Here is a 15,628-nt window from a genome sequence, read left to right as displayed (position 1 = left end):
TTTTAAGCCTCACTTTTCCGCGTAATGTATTCAAGGGTAAGCCTACCGCACTTTGCGATGTTGATTTGTAAATGAATTACATTTGTATGTGCTATATGGGGTTGGCGAAAATTTACAAATTGAGAGAAAAATCGAGAGTTGTTTGGCTTGAAATTATCCTTTTAAATCTCATCCTTGTTTTGCTTCTGCTTGCTCCATTGCCGTTTCCTCGGCGAAAGTGAAATTTATTTCCAGCAGAATGCCTTTCACTGTGTGGATTTCTTTGGCAATAATTATCAAAATCAATTAACCGGAGTAGCAGAAAAGACGTCGCCAACGACTGTAGTCGATTGCCCTCATTTGTTCAGTTATCTAACAGCTTTTCTGATTGGACATTTTCCAGATCAGTCGCGACTTTGATATTAATCGTAGCCGGATAAAATAAATCGGGATAACATGATTAAAATTCCTTTCAACCTGATTGGTTCTGATTCATTACGAGAATGAAAATTGGTCTGCTTTGGTCCTTTGTAAAGAAAACCGGAGTTAAATCAGCCTTAAAAGCCCTTAATTGATTTTACCCTTCACCGACAAATGTCTATAGTTGGGGCTGATAAGTTCCCTTCATTACTAAATTTTCGAAATTGTACTGTTTGATGCTGAGTAATGGGACGTTGGGGTCACAGTTATAGCGGAAATAACATTAACTGTGGTTAAATACTTTAACAGACAGCTAGTTTGAGTAAAAGTCGTCCCAACAAAACTAACTACAGTTAAACAAACACGTAAAAACTAAAACAAATTATCAGTATTTTTATTCTTGGAACACGACCAAACAGTTTTGTTTCACTCGGTAAGATTATGCACCCCAACTTCACAGTTTACCTTTAATTTAATTTTGAAATTTGCGTCGAAAAATGTTATGCCAAACTCTTGAGCAGAACGTTTTAATTAAAAGAGGATGTTGAATTTGGAAGCTGCAGTTTAAAACTTGAAGCTCGCCGTTCGAGTAATTGAAAAGGAAAACGAACTTGTTGATTATTGAAATGTGTTTGGGCCTGGAAATTACCAATAAACTGGGTTTATTCAGCGAGTTTGCTCACGCCGCCGAAGCTAAAGACAAAGGTTAAATATTTTGTGTTGAAAATCTACATAATTGACCCTCAAATTTCAAAAAATCACAATTTAAAACCTCAATTCTCCAGTTGGCATGCGAAAGTTTTATATCATGAGAGTTGAAACGCTTCGTCAAAATACTAAGTTTACAAAAATCAATCATCAGTATTTAGCAGCAATAAAGCAATTGCCATTGGAAAAATAGGAGGATTCAGAACAATTTGCGAACGAATTACATTGCCGTTAGGCATATTGAACTTAAAGGCTCAAATAACTGGCATATCCGGGAATGAGATCCTTTGTTACGACGGAATTAATTAAAGTTTTACTGCTGAAGGACATGGCATGTTGGGACACAATAAAGCAGAAAATAGGTAAAGGTCTTATATTTTAACAAGTGAAAGTAAATTGAGGGAGGAACTTGACCCGTGGGCGAACAATGCTCAATGCCATGAAAAGGGACTGAATTTATCGAGGATTTTATTCAAGGGAAATTGGAGGCTTGTACGCTTAAGGTAGCCAAGTTGTTTTACTTTATTTGACCAACTTGAATTTATTACGCCAGTTTCAAAAGGAAATTGAACAGTGTTTTGTCCTCAAAGTAGAAAGTTTTAATGGCATAGCTTGTAAGAATGTAGATAAATTTTTATTGAACGACAAACTCTGCTTGCAAAGCGAAATATTTGGTAAAATCGTCGCAAGTCACTTCACTCATAAAAAAATGTCAGATAAAGCAAAAGAATATCATAAAAGTAACTCGAAAAATATCCGCATCCATTTCGCGGTTTGGCTCTCAAGGTAAGACAGGAAAAATATGAGAAAATTGCCGGTTTTCACCAGAGGAATATTTACTGTTGCGCGACGAGGATATTTACTATATGCTGACTGCATTTTTCTACTTTGTCGCAGAAAAGAGAGATCAGAGCTGGCAAGCACTAAGAGCCAGCATATAGAGCCAACCGTATCTGCTTGTAACTCGCGCCCATCAATTTTTGTTGGATGAATACTTAAGAAAAGAAAAAGAGTTTCTGAATTTGTTGCATTTTAAGATCTGCTGCTTAGATTCATAAACTTTCTTTCAAAATCATAAAACTTCATCACAAACTAAAGGCATGTTCCCATTTTAATCCAGCTGTTATCTCTCAATACTTAGAGGGAATTTTCTGATGCTGAATACGAAAATCTGTCGATGCAGAATCTTTTTACTTAGTGCCTTCCATTACAGTGATTTATTGCGACATAGAAAACTTTTATCCTTTGAACAGAATTGTCTGATCTGTGGGATTGAGGGATTTGGGCCACTATGATAAAGCACTCGACACGAAAACTCGGCGTCACGGATTATTGGGATGAATGTATTAAAAAACAGAGCACAAGTGGAACGACAAAAGGGATCATTAATCAGTTAGCCAACAGTTTCACTGAAAATGGGTTAGACGCTACAAAAGACCGATGATTTTCAAATTCGTTTAAGTGCAGATATATCTTTTGGCAGCTTTCATGTTCTGAGTCCACATGAATAATGGAAACATGTTTTGTTCATCCTAAGTAGGTTGTTTGAGCAAACAAAAAACACTATGTTTTTTATTTATTGTGAGCGATAAAGCACACGTCCATTAAATGGACTTTGTTTTCGTTTAGATTTCATTGCTGGTAATTTAAAATGCGCTTCATCTAGATGAGAGTTTCTGCAAAAAAACTATCCCTAAAACGCGCCAAATAGAATTGCATTCATTACCTCCCTTGCATTTTGCTGCCGCAAATGTTTTCACGTTAAATTGCATTTTTGCTTGATACTTTGCTTCGAGTATAATTTTATTTATTTTTCGTCCATTGATGCAATTTTGCCCAATTCATTTTTCAGAACTGGGTCATTTCGCTCCACTCAATAATAAATCCCTGTAAAGATATTCAGAGTTCTCAATTTGAATATTAAAGTCGACAAATAATGAAAGTTACAAACTTGATCGGGATATTGCGGATCAAAGCAAATCAGTTTGGAGCATTGAATATTCGCCTCAACTGATTCAACTGGTAGTTTTCTAAGACGCGAATGGTGCGATCGCTTGAAAGCGGGCGAGGAAAATAGGTTGCATAGAGCGTATTTACTAAACTTTCATTAATGCAATTTGCGGATTTATTTCCACCACAACGAAACATCATTAACTATACACGTTTATAACGTGTGTAGGTTTCCTTCCGTGATAATGGAAGATGAATGATCTGGTTGATGCAACTAATCGGGCTGAATTACAGTGATTTATCACTGTTTGGTAAACTGAGTCTCTAAATTTGCTGAATTGAAATAACCTACTGAAACAAGGTGTGAAATGACGCTGAAACACTTAAGGCTTTAGTGGATTTTGATGTGTTCGATTCAAAGCAGTTGCTGATTTATTACTCAGAAAGTGAGCTAGAGTTTGCTTAATTTCATTGCCCAAAGTGTTATGGAACTGTTGTCCCTGTTAAAAAATTATTGATTTCAAATTGAATCGAAGTGAAAAACTCAAATTCAACTAATGAGATTGATCAGACGGATGAAGGCGACGAATTTTGGAACAGTTACTTCTTGTGGCTAAGTAGTATTTTTTAGATCACTTGGGCGACATACTTTACAGGCTGATTACAAATTTAACAATGAGTTGTAGAAATGAAGAAAAGAACACAAAATAGGTTTTAAAACCTAATCTTTGGATATGTTATACCGTAAGTGAACAAGCGGATTTTGTGCTATCTTTTGCCACCTGTAGAAATAAAAAAATCAGTAAAACCCCCGGACCTTTAATGTTCCCATTTATTATTTTCCCGTGGAATAATTGCTGCAGCAGAATCCTAATAGTGTGGCGATGGTAATTTATTTTGGGGCTTTCTGCGTCGAGCTTTCAACTTCTTGAATAAATACCGTTAAATCAAGCAAACCGCTGCCTTTTCGCTGTTCCGAAAATTTGTCTCAATCAGGACAAGCCTGCTCAATTGGAAATATCGTTACGCGACCTTCGAGACGCCTAAACTCTTTGATGAATGGGGCCTTTGAGAAAAGTCCAAATGGAATAACCTGGAGCTAGCAAATCAAATTTTCGATTAGTTTTTTATATGTCGTATGGCTTTCTTAATGTCTTACTAAAACCCGCAATTCTGTTTTATCGTTGGGAGTTTAAAGATTCTATAGCTGAAAAATGCTCTTGAAATAAAGCACGGATCTTTCAAACAGTAGTTATTGAGTATAAAGTGGTTAGCGCACTTTAATAACCGGCGCCGAACTTGCTTGAGTGACTTCAGTTCGCCCGAAATTCAGTTCGAGCTAAATCGCAAAAATATGTGTTAAATAAATGAACAGATTGGTGTTTGCAAAACCTCTTAAAGCACTTGCTTTAGATTCTGCCAGTGATTCTGATTTAACTTTCGTTTTGGCTCTGTGACTACCGTTACATTTGATGTTTTTTTCAGGTGATCGTCTACCCAACTAGAGAAAATCTCCAGCTTTTTGGGGCAGCCCTAATTTTGCTGATCATCTGGTTAATCGCTGTGATGTTGGCAATGCCCCTATTTATCTATCGGCATTTACTGCATCATGACTTGCCAGGAATGGACGAAGCCATACCAAGCCTGGACTTTTGCATCGAAAACTGGCCGATTGAGCATGGTCGTGCCTACTACTCGATTTTCAGCTTGATTTTCCAGTACACCTTGCCAATAATTATCGTATCAGTAAGTAATTTGAAAATTTGCATCCATCATCGGTCAATTTCAATTGGCTCCGCTATAATGGAACGTAAATGATTGATCCACAAAGCGAATTGTTATTCCCAAGCGTTTTAAAATTTGGGCAAAGTCATTGTGGCTATCAAAATTGTTTGCACAGAAAATCTCGCATTAAACGAAATTTTCTGTGCATTTCAGCGAACAAAGCATAAATCAATTCGCGACCAAAAAGCCGGTAAAACCGATTTCCGTTGCAATTTCTGTATTTTTGTCAGGCACACGCTAAAAAGTCGCTTTTTAGGCACGCCAATCCGGCTCACATTCAGCCTCTAATAGCTAAAGCTGTGCTCAAATTCGATTCGTGTATTGTCCCAAAATGCGAGCAAACAAACGTGATTTTTAAACGTTGTTTAATCAAATTTACAACACCCGATCTTGTCTCAGAAAGAGATGAACCTAAATGGCTCTAAAACAAACAGCAAATGCCATTTTATTAAAATTAATCGGTTTTTATACGGGCAATAAACAATGCGCATTGTGCATGATAATATCTTGAACTGATTAAACGTGCCAGTATTAACGAGCTTTATTTACGATTATTGTCATATGCTTTGGAAAGTCCACAGTAGCGATTTTACGAGGATTTTTAGTGCAACTCATCTGGCAGAATTAATGGAAATATAATAGATTTTAATGTCGATCCTCGTAAAATTTAATATATTTAATTTTACCAGCGCATTAAAACTAATTTACGTCCCCCTAAAATCCGGATGTCGTACTCTATCTTCGCTTAAAATTTAAACTAATTTCATCCATAACCATCATAGAGTCAGATTAATTAATGTGTACCCGAATTTGAATATGTGGCTTTGTCTAACGTAATGAGACTGAATGGAATGGGGTTGAGGGAATAGGAAATAATAATACTTGTAGAGTATTAAGAAGATCCATTTTCTGTATGAGACCAAAGTTCGAGAATTCATATTCGAGCTCTGATGTTAAGCAACTGCCAATGACTATGTCGAAAATAATTGGCTGCACTATTGGCAAAAAATCAAAATTTTGATTAAGCTAGTTCTGTGGTGTTTTGCGCATTATTGCAAAGTTTGGTAATACCGGGAGCGTTTTCGCGACATCAAAGCTCAGCAAGTGTACAAGTGAACAATAACATATTAAAGCCGCTTTCTCTTGTTCCAGGCAGCTTATTATCGAATTTCCTATAAGCTGCGGTATCGATTTCAAGCCGGTTTTGTTAGCGCCGAAGATAATCTTCAGAAGAATCGTCGACAGGAATTGAGAGGCCGAAGATTGCAGCGGACGAATCTTCTGCTGAGCTCAATTGCCATTATTTTCTGCATCAGTTGGCTGCCTTTGAACTTGTTCAATCTGATTGCTGATCTTTCACCGGATTCGAATAAGTTTAGTAGTCAACCAATGAAGGTAAGTTTTGAAAGTTGTGCGAACATTTCTGGTTTGAGAATTAACTACTAATCTAGAGAATTCGGAATCTGGCCTGTTGCATTTGCATGCAGGGCATTGTGCTCATAAAACTGAATCGTTTGCATTTGCATAAACGGCTATTACCTGATTGGCTGCTGGCCATTTGAACAGAGTATGTAAAGTTTGGAAAGGCACATTTTGAGCAAATCTTATGTCTAGTGCATAATGACAGTGGAACGGTCTAAATTAAATAAAATGATAATGCAAATAAAATAAAGCAATAAACGTGCTTAAATAGTTTCGCATTCATTGCTTCGAAGTTTTAATTTGTGTAAATGGCCATAACGCTATATCTTTGATCATACTTTAGCAGTGGTTCATGTATATTGCTGGCGTTAATTTGCTGCTCCCTCAAATATAAGCGAGTTCTATTAGCCTAATTAGTTTTATAATTTGCAGTAAAGCATCTCGAAAGCTGTACTTTGGGCTAATAAATTCCATGTTTTGTAACATGAATCTATGATATATTATCAAAAGGACCGAACAACTGAAATGAAAGCAAATTAAATTTCTATTTCCATTATTTGAGTAAAACCATGACCATAAGGTTTAAGAAGTGCTTCAAAAGGTGTGCAGGAAAATGTTACAAAAACGAAGAATCAAACATTGAACTATACTAATTGAAATTGTTTAAAACGTTGAAAAACTCTGAAAATACATTTCCGACGGATGTAGCTGGTGAATTTTCTAACATCTCAAACAGCAGTGCATTGAAAGTCTTTACAAACATTTTATGATTTTTTAATAAAATTTGCTTTTTGCCAATTTGAAGTTAAATTAAACAAATTATAATTGCAAACTTGAAATTCATTGGTGCCTAAGTTCATTAAAGCTGCAATCGACGGGAAAAACAGCTACCGAAAATGCCTTTCCTAGTATAAAAATGTGCTAAACGAATGTTACGTCCACAAGCGTTTTTCAAACAGGTCAGATCTTGGCAGTTTTATAAATATGCCGAGAAAAGCTATGAATGGAAATAGTCTGCTTTTGGTATATAGCGTTTAAGTTGGTCAATAAATCATATGGTACAACGAATTTTTTCCGCAATATTCAGTTTAACATCACATTTCGTGTTGAATTGAATAATTGAATGGTATTTTGCACGACCATTTTGAAACTATCAGACGGATGAAGGAGATTAATTTTATAACAGCATCAAAATTTAATTAAGTATTTCAAGAAAACTATTATTCCTTAGTGTATCAGAAACGCATCAAGCGATTGCTCGATAACGGAACTTCAAATTTATTTATTTTTTTAAGTTTTCTCCTAAAAAACCTCCTACAAATTGGTAAAATACCATATATATATATAAAATAAAATGCGGCATATTCAGTTTAATATTGAATTTTCCAATTTTCTTGTCTTAAAAAAGTTTTGCTGCTAAAAATGAAGTAAATTTCAAATTATTCGGTAAAATTTCGCTTTTTGCTTCGCTTATTTGATTCAAATGAGACGCAAGAATCAAATAATTTCGGAACAAATCCATTCAGAAAGATGAAGGAGAGGAATTCTTAAACAATAAAACTATCAATATTACTGCTGTGTGGCAGAACACTTTCACATTGAAAGGCTGCAAAAACATTTGAAAAGTGGACAACATTCTTACTTAAAGCCAGTGTTATTTAGCATTAGAAAATCATGATTTATATATAGTTTTCGAACCTCCCGTCATATTTCAGGCCGATGAGGGTGAGGAGGTTTCTAACCATTTCTATTGCAGCATCTTGCGGTGGTTTTTTCGCTAAATTTCTGTGGCAATTGCGTGAAAATTGGGGCCTTTGCGAAGTAAAGCTGCAAATAATTTTTAAAAAATTTTCATTTTGATATTAAATTGCAAAATAATATTGACCAGGTTTGTTTCAGCTAATTAAACAATTTTTCCTCCACCTACCTCAAGTAAAACCGGACTGGAGTTGAGCAAAAGACAGTAAACGTCTTTTCTAATAAAGACTTGATCAAGTTTTTTTGCTTGTTTCAGGTGTGTTACGCCATTTGCCACATGATGGGCATGTCATCTGCATGCTCGAACCCAATTCTCTACGGGTGCCTGAACGAGAACTTCTGGAAGGAATTCAAGGACATTCTTTGCATCGAAAAGGATGGCGATGATGTTGGCCGGCCTTCACAACGGAATTCGGTACGCAAAAAGTGTCAAAACAGCCTTTTAAAGCCTGATCTTATGACGGATGCCACTAATTATCCCCAGTGCAACACAGGCAGTACGGATTTAACAGTGTTAACGAAATGTTAGCGATTAAAGAATTTCGCAGCGCGAAGTAATTTGAGCGCTGTGAATAGCATGAATTCGGTTGTTTAGGTTTGTCTTAATTAAAATTATTTGATGCGAGAATTGAACGGAATATTCAAGATATTTTAATGGGCTTTAATCAGAAGTTATTGGGTGTTTTTGAAATTTTGCACTAAAAGGTAGGCGAAATTATTCAGATGGTCTATAGATTTAAAATTCGAGCCTCGAAAATCATTATCGTGAGCACTTTTAGTCAAATTGATAAAACTGTCCATGAATTACTTAACGTGATAGGAACTAAGGACTAGATATTTGATCTCGAATGATAATATACATGCAGACAAAATTCTAAAGTGTTGACATTTTAAATTTCAGAATTTTTATGCTTTAATCCCAAAGTGCGTTGAAAATATCAGAGGAACCGTTCAACTGTGATTGTGATGTGATGGACTGAAAAGGTAAAGTTACTAATTTGTTTTTAATGTTAGGATTGTCATGTACCATTATTTCGTTTGTGCGGTTTAAGGTTTAAGGCTTTGACGGCGATGATTGAGGAAACTTAGTTTTTTTGTTGATGTTATTGAATGAAAATTTGTAGACATAAGAAGTTTTTCAACGTGAAACTAAAATTATTATATGTACCTAAACCGGAAAATTGTACCTCTGAAAAATATAAAAAAACTTCAAAAATACATTAAATGTAAAATAATGTACATACTACCTGGCTGTGCCTCCTTCATTTAAATCATGTCGTCTGTATAATCCTTATGGATGTAATTGGTAATGTTAGTAAGCAAAACTTGGAAACTATTAAATAAACGACTTGAAACCAACGAAACGATCGGCAACAAAATAAAAAATTTGCACCAAAAATATACGTATTTACTCTTATATTGTCTAAGACTATTTAGGTGTTTTGTAACTTTTATATTAGCCCATCCTTAGCTAATTTAGGACTTGTCAGTGTTGTTTATGTTGCTGTTATAACGGATATATTTTCAATTAACATCGAACCTTGTAAGGATTTACGAATTGGTTGGGAAATTGTCCAAGAATAGTCAGTCTGGAAGCCACAGCTTTGTGTGCTCAGTCTTTCTGACGGGGTTTTAAAATAACAACAGCAAACAATACAGAGTATAAAAAGTACCTTTTATTAGCTGAACCTAGTAATTTGATAACTTAGTTACAGGCAGTCTAGGGAATGAATTCCAACAAAGCAAAAGAGGGTAGCAGTTTTTTTAGGTTAATGAACTATATTAGATTTGAGGATTTTATTTAAGAAGGAGAGAGCTGATTCATTAAAAGGCGGTTTTGAGACAGAGGAAGAAAGCATTGGAAAATAAAAAATCTGCGGCGTTTAAGTGGCAGAGTACCAGTTTCTCAAACCAGGTCAAAATGATATAAAACTACTAACCAATAATCAATTTATTGTTTTCTACTCATTTAATTCTAGAAGGTTTCTAGAATGATTCTGTGAAATGAAATTAGGAGAATGGTCACATTCTGCCTGCTGAAAGCCAAATAAACAGAGCAATTGACAATTCTTGCAACGGGAATTGAAGTTCGGAACTTGTTTTCATAAGTGCATCTTTTCGGATTGATCCAAATCCCCTTTAACTATGCGCTCATTGTAAAGTGAAATGCGATTTTCTGAAAGCAAAATATAAAAAACGTATTGCCAAATGCTGTTATTTTGTCTTGGATTTTATGGCTTGTATTTATTTATTTTTTCAATTAACTGAAAAGCGCTTGTTTTGATAATGGATAAACAGACAACATTTATGCTTGATTTCCTGCGGCAAAACTACTGAGAAGCTCTCTACGACAACGGAAAACAATTCACAAAAGTGCTAGAGCTTATTTTTTACGTTCTCAACCTCTTTCAAATTCTTTTTTCAGAAACGCTTGCTTCAAATAACTGCCCGTCTCAAATTCGATCAGATGAAACTGTTTTTTATATATAAAATGACCCTTTTCTACATTGTCAGCGCTCGATTGATGAAGGTGTTTACAAATATCCACTCAGAGTGTATCCATATGTGCTGGGTTATTGGGAACATATCCAGCTTCAGTCGTTCAATGTTAAATTATTGGCAACTTCTATCTTTATAGAGCGGTTTTTTTATTACCCAATTAAGAATCGTTGCAAATTATATGAAATCAAGCATCTCATTAATAACTCTTAAATGGGCGCCAGACAAAAATTTCTTTGTGGGAAGCGCAGCTTGATTAATGACCGATAAATTGGTTTGCCATTGAAGGTTGCTAAAACGCCCCTCGGAAATTTGAGGAAAATTGATGTTTCCCATTTAAAAATCCATTAAAAATGCCATCAATGCCGAAATCTGCACCCTACGAAACTTCCTATAGTAGAATGTGACTGGAAAGTGTAGATTTAGCACTCAGAACATTTAGAATGCTGAACTTAAATCCATTAAGGAACTCGTTTCGTTGAAGTAAATTTTCATACCGAGTGAATTAAAAATACTTGATGTGCTTGAAAAAAAAAACGAAATTTACATTAAACAAGTTTTACTTGCCGTGTCCTGCTCAAGTAAACTCTGTTTATGCGGGATTAACTTGGAGATGGTCAATACCTCACGCAGATTTCTCATCGTGATATATTCCCTTCTTGTAACTAATAAAATGTTATTTTTGCTAGATGGAATTTTTTGAGATTGCTTTTGAACAATCATTAACATTTTAGGAAAGGTTTAGACTGGGCATAAAATATTGACTAGGGTTTATATGTCGGTACTTCACAACTTAAAAAAAATATTTCCATGTTCATCCCTATGAATTGCTTAAATCATTCAAGTGCTTTCAAGGGTTGTTTTTGTCGTTGAAAATATATCCAGCGATCAAAACATCGTCGAGCCCAAGATGTTCTTGATCCAAATGTATTCTGTATATTATAAATGTAAGTGTTAGACAATAAGACTAATATTATGTTGTATTAATTCGTTCAGTTGATAAAAAAATGCATTTGACGTCATTCTTTATACATACATATGTGCTGTGTATAGTATTAGTTACTATAAGCTAGTGTCAATTTATTTGTTTAATTTAAGATAGTTTTAATCCGTATGTTATTAAAATTTATATTGTGTATCTAAAAACTGTATATTTCAATTGAATTATTACAATAAAGGATAGTTTCGTATATTTATTGAAGTTCATTTGACTCAAAAATAAATTAAGTGCTCTACACAGTGTGAGGAAACCTATTAGTTCACAAGTGAAGCTACTTTTGCGTTTTGGGAAATTAGGCAATGATCTGGAATGCAAATTATTCTCAATGCCTGAAGATTTTCCAAGTGGTTCTTCTGCTTTATGGTAAGTAGTAGAGATTAAAAAGCGTTTAAATTGTGAATGCGATTGTTGGGTGAGTCTAATAGGGGGTAACAAAAGTTGTTAAAATTCAGCAATCGAAATTATTTTATTACTGGTTTCCTTGCTTGAATAATGAATGAAGCCATTTATTATTTAATAACCAAGCTGAACTCTCAAAATCTAAATAGTTTTTTTTTTATGTTTTTTCATTAGAGCCCATTTTTCTGTGTCTTTAAGAACTTTAAGTCGACGGTCGCGAAACGAAAGGTCTCAAATGGAACTGATAATGAAAATATCGTCAATCGATGAGGATCACGAAATGGTCCTTTTACAGTACGTAGTGAATAAGCAAATTTACCTACCATTACAGATTCCACAACTAACTTTAGTTGCATTTGGGAGAGCCAAAGAATCTTATTTTCCAATATTCCAAACCGCGTTATCAGCAAGTAGGTTCGCATAATTTGCTAATTTGACTTTCAGTCACAGTCCTAGCTCACTTTTTCAAATTCCCCCACATGCAAGTTTGAATAAAACATCCGACTTTATAAATATCGAATTCAGGTTACTTGGATGGTCGTTCCAAATTTCAATACGACGTAAATACATATGTAGATAATTCCACTATATGATGATTTGAAAAAATATGCTAATTCTCCTCGTTTATACTCCACTGTTTTCAGAAGTGGATTTGGAATAATTTTTTCATTCCGGCCCGCCTTAATTAGTATGCCGGCAAGAAAAGAGAAATTACCGATTCAATATGGTAATTTTTATGGGCGATATGACAAATACATACTGGGAAGTGTGTTGGACAGTGCAATTTGTGAAACGGATATTGAACTAGGCATTTTAACGTACAAAGTGTTCACTTAAGCACCGTTAACTATAATGGTCAACTTGCTTCAATCAGTCAATATATTCCTAGATGCAAACATGTTTTTTTTCGAAAACTGACTCTAGTTTTGACTGCGAAGCTACTGAAGTGAAATTGCAGGCATTTTATTTTCAGTTTACGTCCAAATTTGGGGCTTTTTGTCGCTGGAACTAATTCCATATTTTCCCTTTGGAAAAATTGCGGCTTCTTAATGCAAAATTCGCCGATTCTATTCAGGTCACAGATAAATCGGGTTCTGCCATTTTCTCGACGTTATGAAAAAAAGATAAAAGATCCCAAATTGACATAACGCGGGAGAATTATTGTCAATCCTATTTCATATTTCATGTAGCCGTCGGAGTAAAAGACGATGTTCGCCGGTTGCTCTGGAATTTATATGAAAGCATAGAAACGTTTTGGAAGGCTCTGTATGGAGGATAGGTTTTCGGATGCCAGTTCTTATTTCCTTCAGCTCCTTGGTGGCTTGTTGATCTAATTTTATTGAAACAACATTGGGCAAGGAATATTTGAAATATTGATGTCTCTTTATCATTTTTTTTATAAATTTCCCAAAGCAACTATCCAGAAGCATAGTAGAACACTATTATTGCATCTCGCCATTCTCCTTGATCTTGAACACATTTAATTCCCGATCCTATGCAAATCCTCACTAAATGGGTTAATTTAGGGCCTTCCAATTACACAATATCCATGCCCAACCGGCGTAAATCGTTCTGCATATCAAAGTGCTGAAGAGGGTGTTAAAATTCAAAGCAAATAATTTGTTAGGCCAAATACAACACTTTCATCGAAGGTCACTTGAGATAGAAATGGAGGTCAATGTCACAGTTCTAATTACTCGAACCAGCAAAAGAAAAGTTGATCATTGATAAGTCGGTTTGGTGGCCCCAATTTTGAGCCGTATTTACACTGTCGGTGAAATAAAACACGTTGGCGATATGAACAATTAGCATGTCGATAAACTACTTTCAAAGTGACAAAAAGTGCTAGTAATGCTGATGAACAGGCGGAAAGTGGAATGTTGTTAATTCGGAGGTTTAACTCATTTGCAGTGAGTGCCACATTTGAACTTGAACGTAACAACGCGTGGGTTGAGAATTTACTTTTCCCAGGCGTCTAGCGGGTAAATTGCACATTAGGCAGCCTTGAAACTGAGGGCAAAACCGACAGAGGAGCCCAAGAAGGAACCCAATAATTGCAATAACTTGCCCACGAACGAATATTTTGCCAAATCATCTGCGACAGAAAAACAGGCAATCGAGAACTTCCAAGAGTGAAAAGATTACAAGATTCTGCTTAGGAAACTAAGCCATTTTGCTGAAATATTAATGTATCCATCCAACACGCTGCAGCTAGTGCCGGAAGAGCAAATATTGCGTTATAAAATAAATTATTGTATCGCAAACTGGCAGACTAAAACAATCGTCAACAACAACACTCGATCGTCTTCTGAGTCTGACCATCACAGTCACGGACGGATAACCCAATGACCTCAATTCATCCATGGGCGAACCGACTATCCATCGACTTCTTCAGCTGATGTTACGTTGTTTTGTCGAAAGCACCGGATCGGACTGCGAATTCTTTTAACCTGTTATTAATTTGGTGTTCGATGTTTCTGTGAGCCGACATGTCTGTGTCTGTGCAACTAATCTGGTGAAGTTCACTTGGAAAATGGAGTGCAAGATCATTTATTGAATGGTAAGATTTCACTTAGTGCACTTAATGCGACAGAAACGCAATAATCCATTTAAAAAAAATGGAAAAGTTTGGAACAAGACATTTTAGAAAGTCTATTGAATTCTTGGCGAGTTCAAAAATTTCAACTTTTTTCTTAAATTTCTTTCCAAGATTTAATTACAACGTGACATCAAAAAACCATTAAATGCATCCTGTTGTTTTGCTGGGTTGCACTCAGAATATTCGTGAGGAATAGAGGAAATGCCTTAAGAATTACAAGGCTTTAATAATAGCATATTCACACACTCTTCCCTTACTACCTTAAGATATTCTGAACATGTGTTTAGCAGGAAATGTTCCCAAAGTCATTTGAAAAGGACCCTTGGGGATATCCCCATCTGATGTAAAGGATATTCATTCCTTCATTTCATTTAAAGTTACGCATAGAAATCGAGTAAAAAATCGTTGAATCCTTTAATGAATGTTTTCTAAATTGTAGGTAATTCAGCATGTATTCTTAGAATTGGGAACTATTCATATTTTAAGAGCGTTTGATACAATTTTTTTTTCAGTTTATACTAATTTTTATACAGTTTGTATACGTAAGTGAATTTTGAAACTCCTGCCAGCACAGAACTTCCTACGTCAGTTTGCCCAAGGTTTATGTCTTAAAATAAAATTTAAAATTATTTAATGAGCAGAGGTAAATATTTCTAGTCTAACCCGAGCTCCATAAAATGACCAACCATTTTAAAAAGAGTTTTTACACTATGAGTAATATATATTTTAATTAATTTAAAGATAATGCGATCTAAGCATACAGTTTATTATTACATTTTAACCTGATTTTATTAAATTTTATATATTATGTAACAATCCTATCTTAAAGTTTAAATTGATTCGAGAAACCCAATAGAGGGAAACAGCAGCTTTTCTATGCCCTTTTTGCAATTTTAAAACCTTTCCTTGTTTTCCCTGAATTATGTAGTTTGATCCAAAATATTCGAAAATTGCGCAACATTGATCAAAACTATTCAGTGCATCCCATCTAATTAAACTATAATGCAAGATGGATTTGTATTTTTTACAAACTTCTTTTTGGGTATTTTGCCTCAAAAATGTTTGTCTTTAAAAAAGACACAATTTCCTCACGTCTTTTATTACAGATT

The 15,628-nt window shown here is 35.0% G+C and overlaps 2 protein-coding genes across 4 annotated transcripts in view; both read left to right on the top strand.

Annotated features, from left to right (window-relative positions):
- LOC109535238 (neuropeptide F receptor) overlaps positions 1 to 11,713 on the top strand; it is a 38,018-nt gene extending 26,305 nt beyond the window's left edge. For 2 of the 3 annotated variants that reach the window (XM_019901120.2, XM_048666721.1), the window contains exons 4-6: positions 4,543 to 4,803; positions 5,995 to 6,237; positions 8,279 to 11,713. In XM_019901120.2, coding sequence (XP_019756679.1) covers positions 4,543 to 4,803; positions 5,995 to 6,237; positions 8,279 to 8,551 — 777 coding nt within the window. In that variant the 3' untranslated portion in view covers positions 8,552 to 11,713. The remainder of the gene's footprint in view (positions 1 to 4,542; positions 4,804 to 5,994; positions 6,238 to 8,278) is intronic. The other variant, XM_048666722.1, reaches the window with a different exon arrangement.
- Positions 11,714 to 13,971: 2,258 nt separating this feature from the next.
- The window catches only part of LOC109535244, an 11,113-nt gene continuing 9,456 nt past the window's right edge, over positions 13,972 to 15,628 (top strand). Inside the window, exon 1 of the mRNA XM_019901129.2 lies at positions 13,972 to 14,480. The gene's annotated coding sequence lies outside the window, so the exon portion shown is untranslated. The remainder of the gene's footprint in view (positions 14,481 to 15,628) is intronic.

The sequence above is a fragment of the Dendroctonus ponderosae genome, unplaced genomic scaffold (genome assembly GCF_020466585.1).
Source record: "Dendroctonus ponderosae isolate FM_Combo_2020 unplaced genomic scaffold, Dpon_F_20191213v2 Dpon_F_20191213_5, whole genome shotgun sequence".
Lineage (NCBI taxonomy): Eukaryota > Metazoa > Arthropoda > Insecta > Coleoptera > Curculionidae > Dendroctonus > Dendroctonus ponderosae.
The sequence above is the reverse complement of the archived record's forward strand: the minus strand, read 5'-3'. Positions and strand labels throughout refer to the sequence as shown.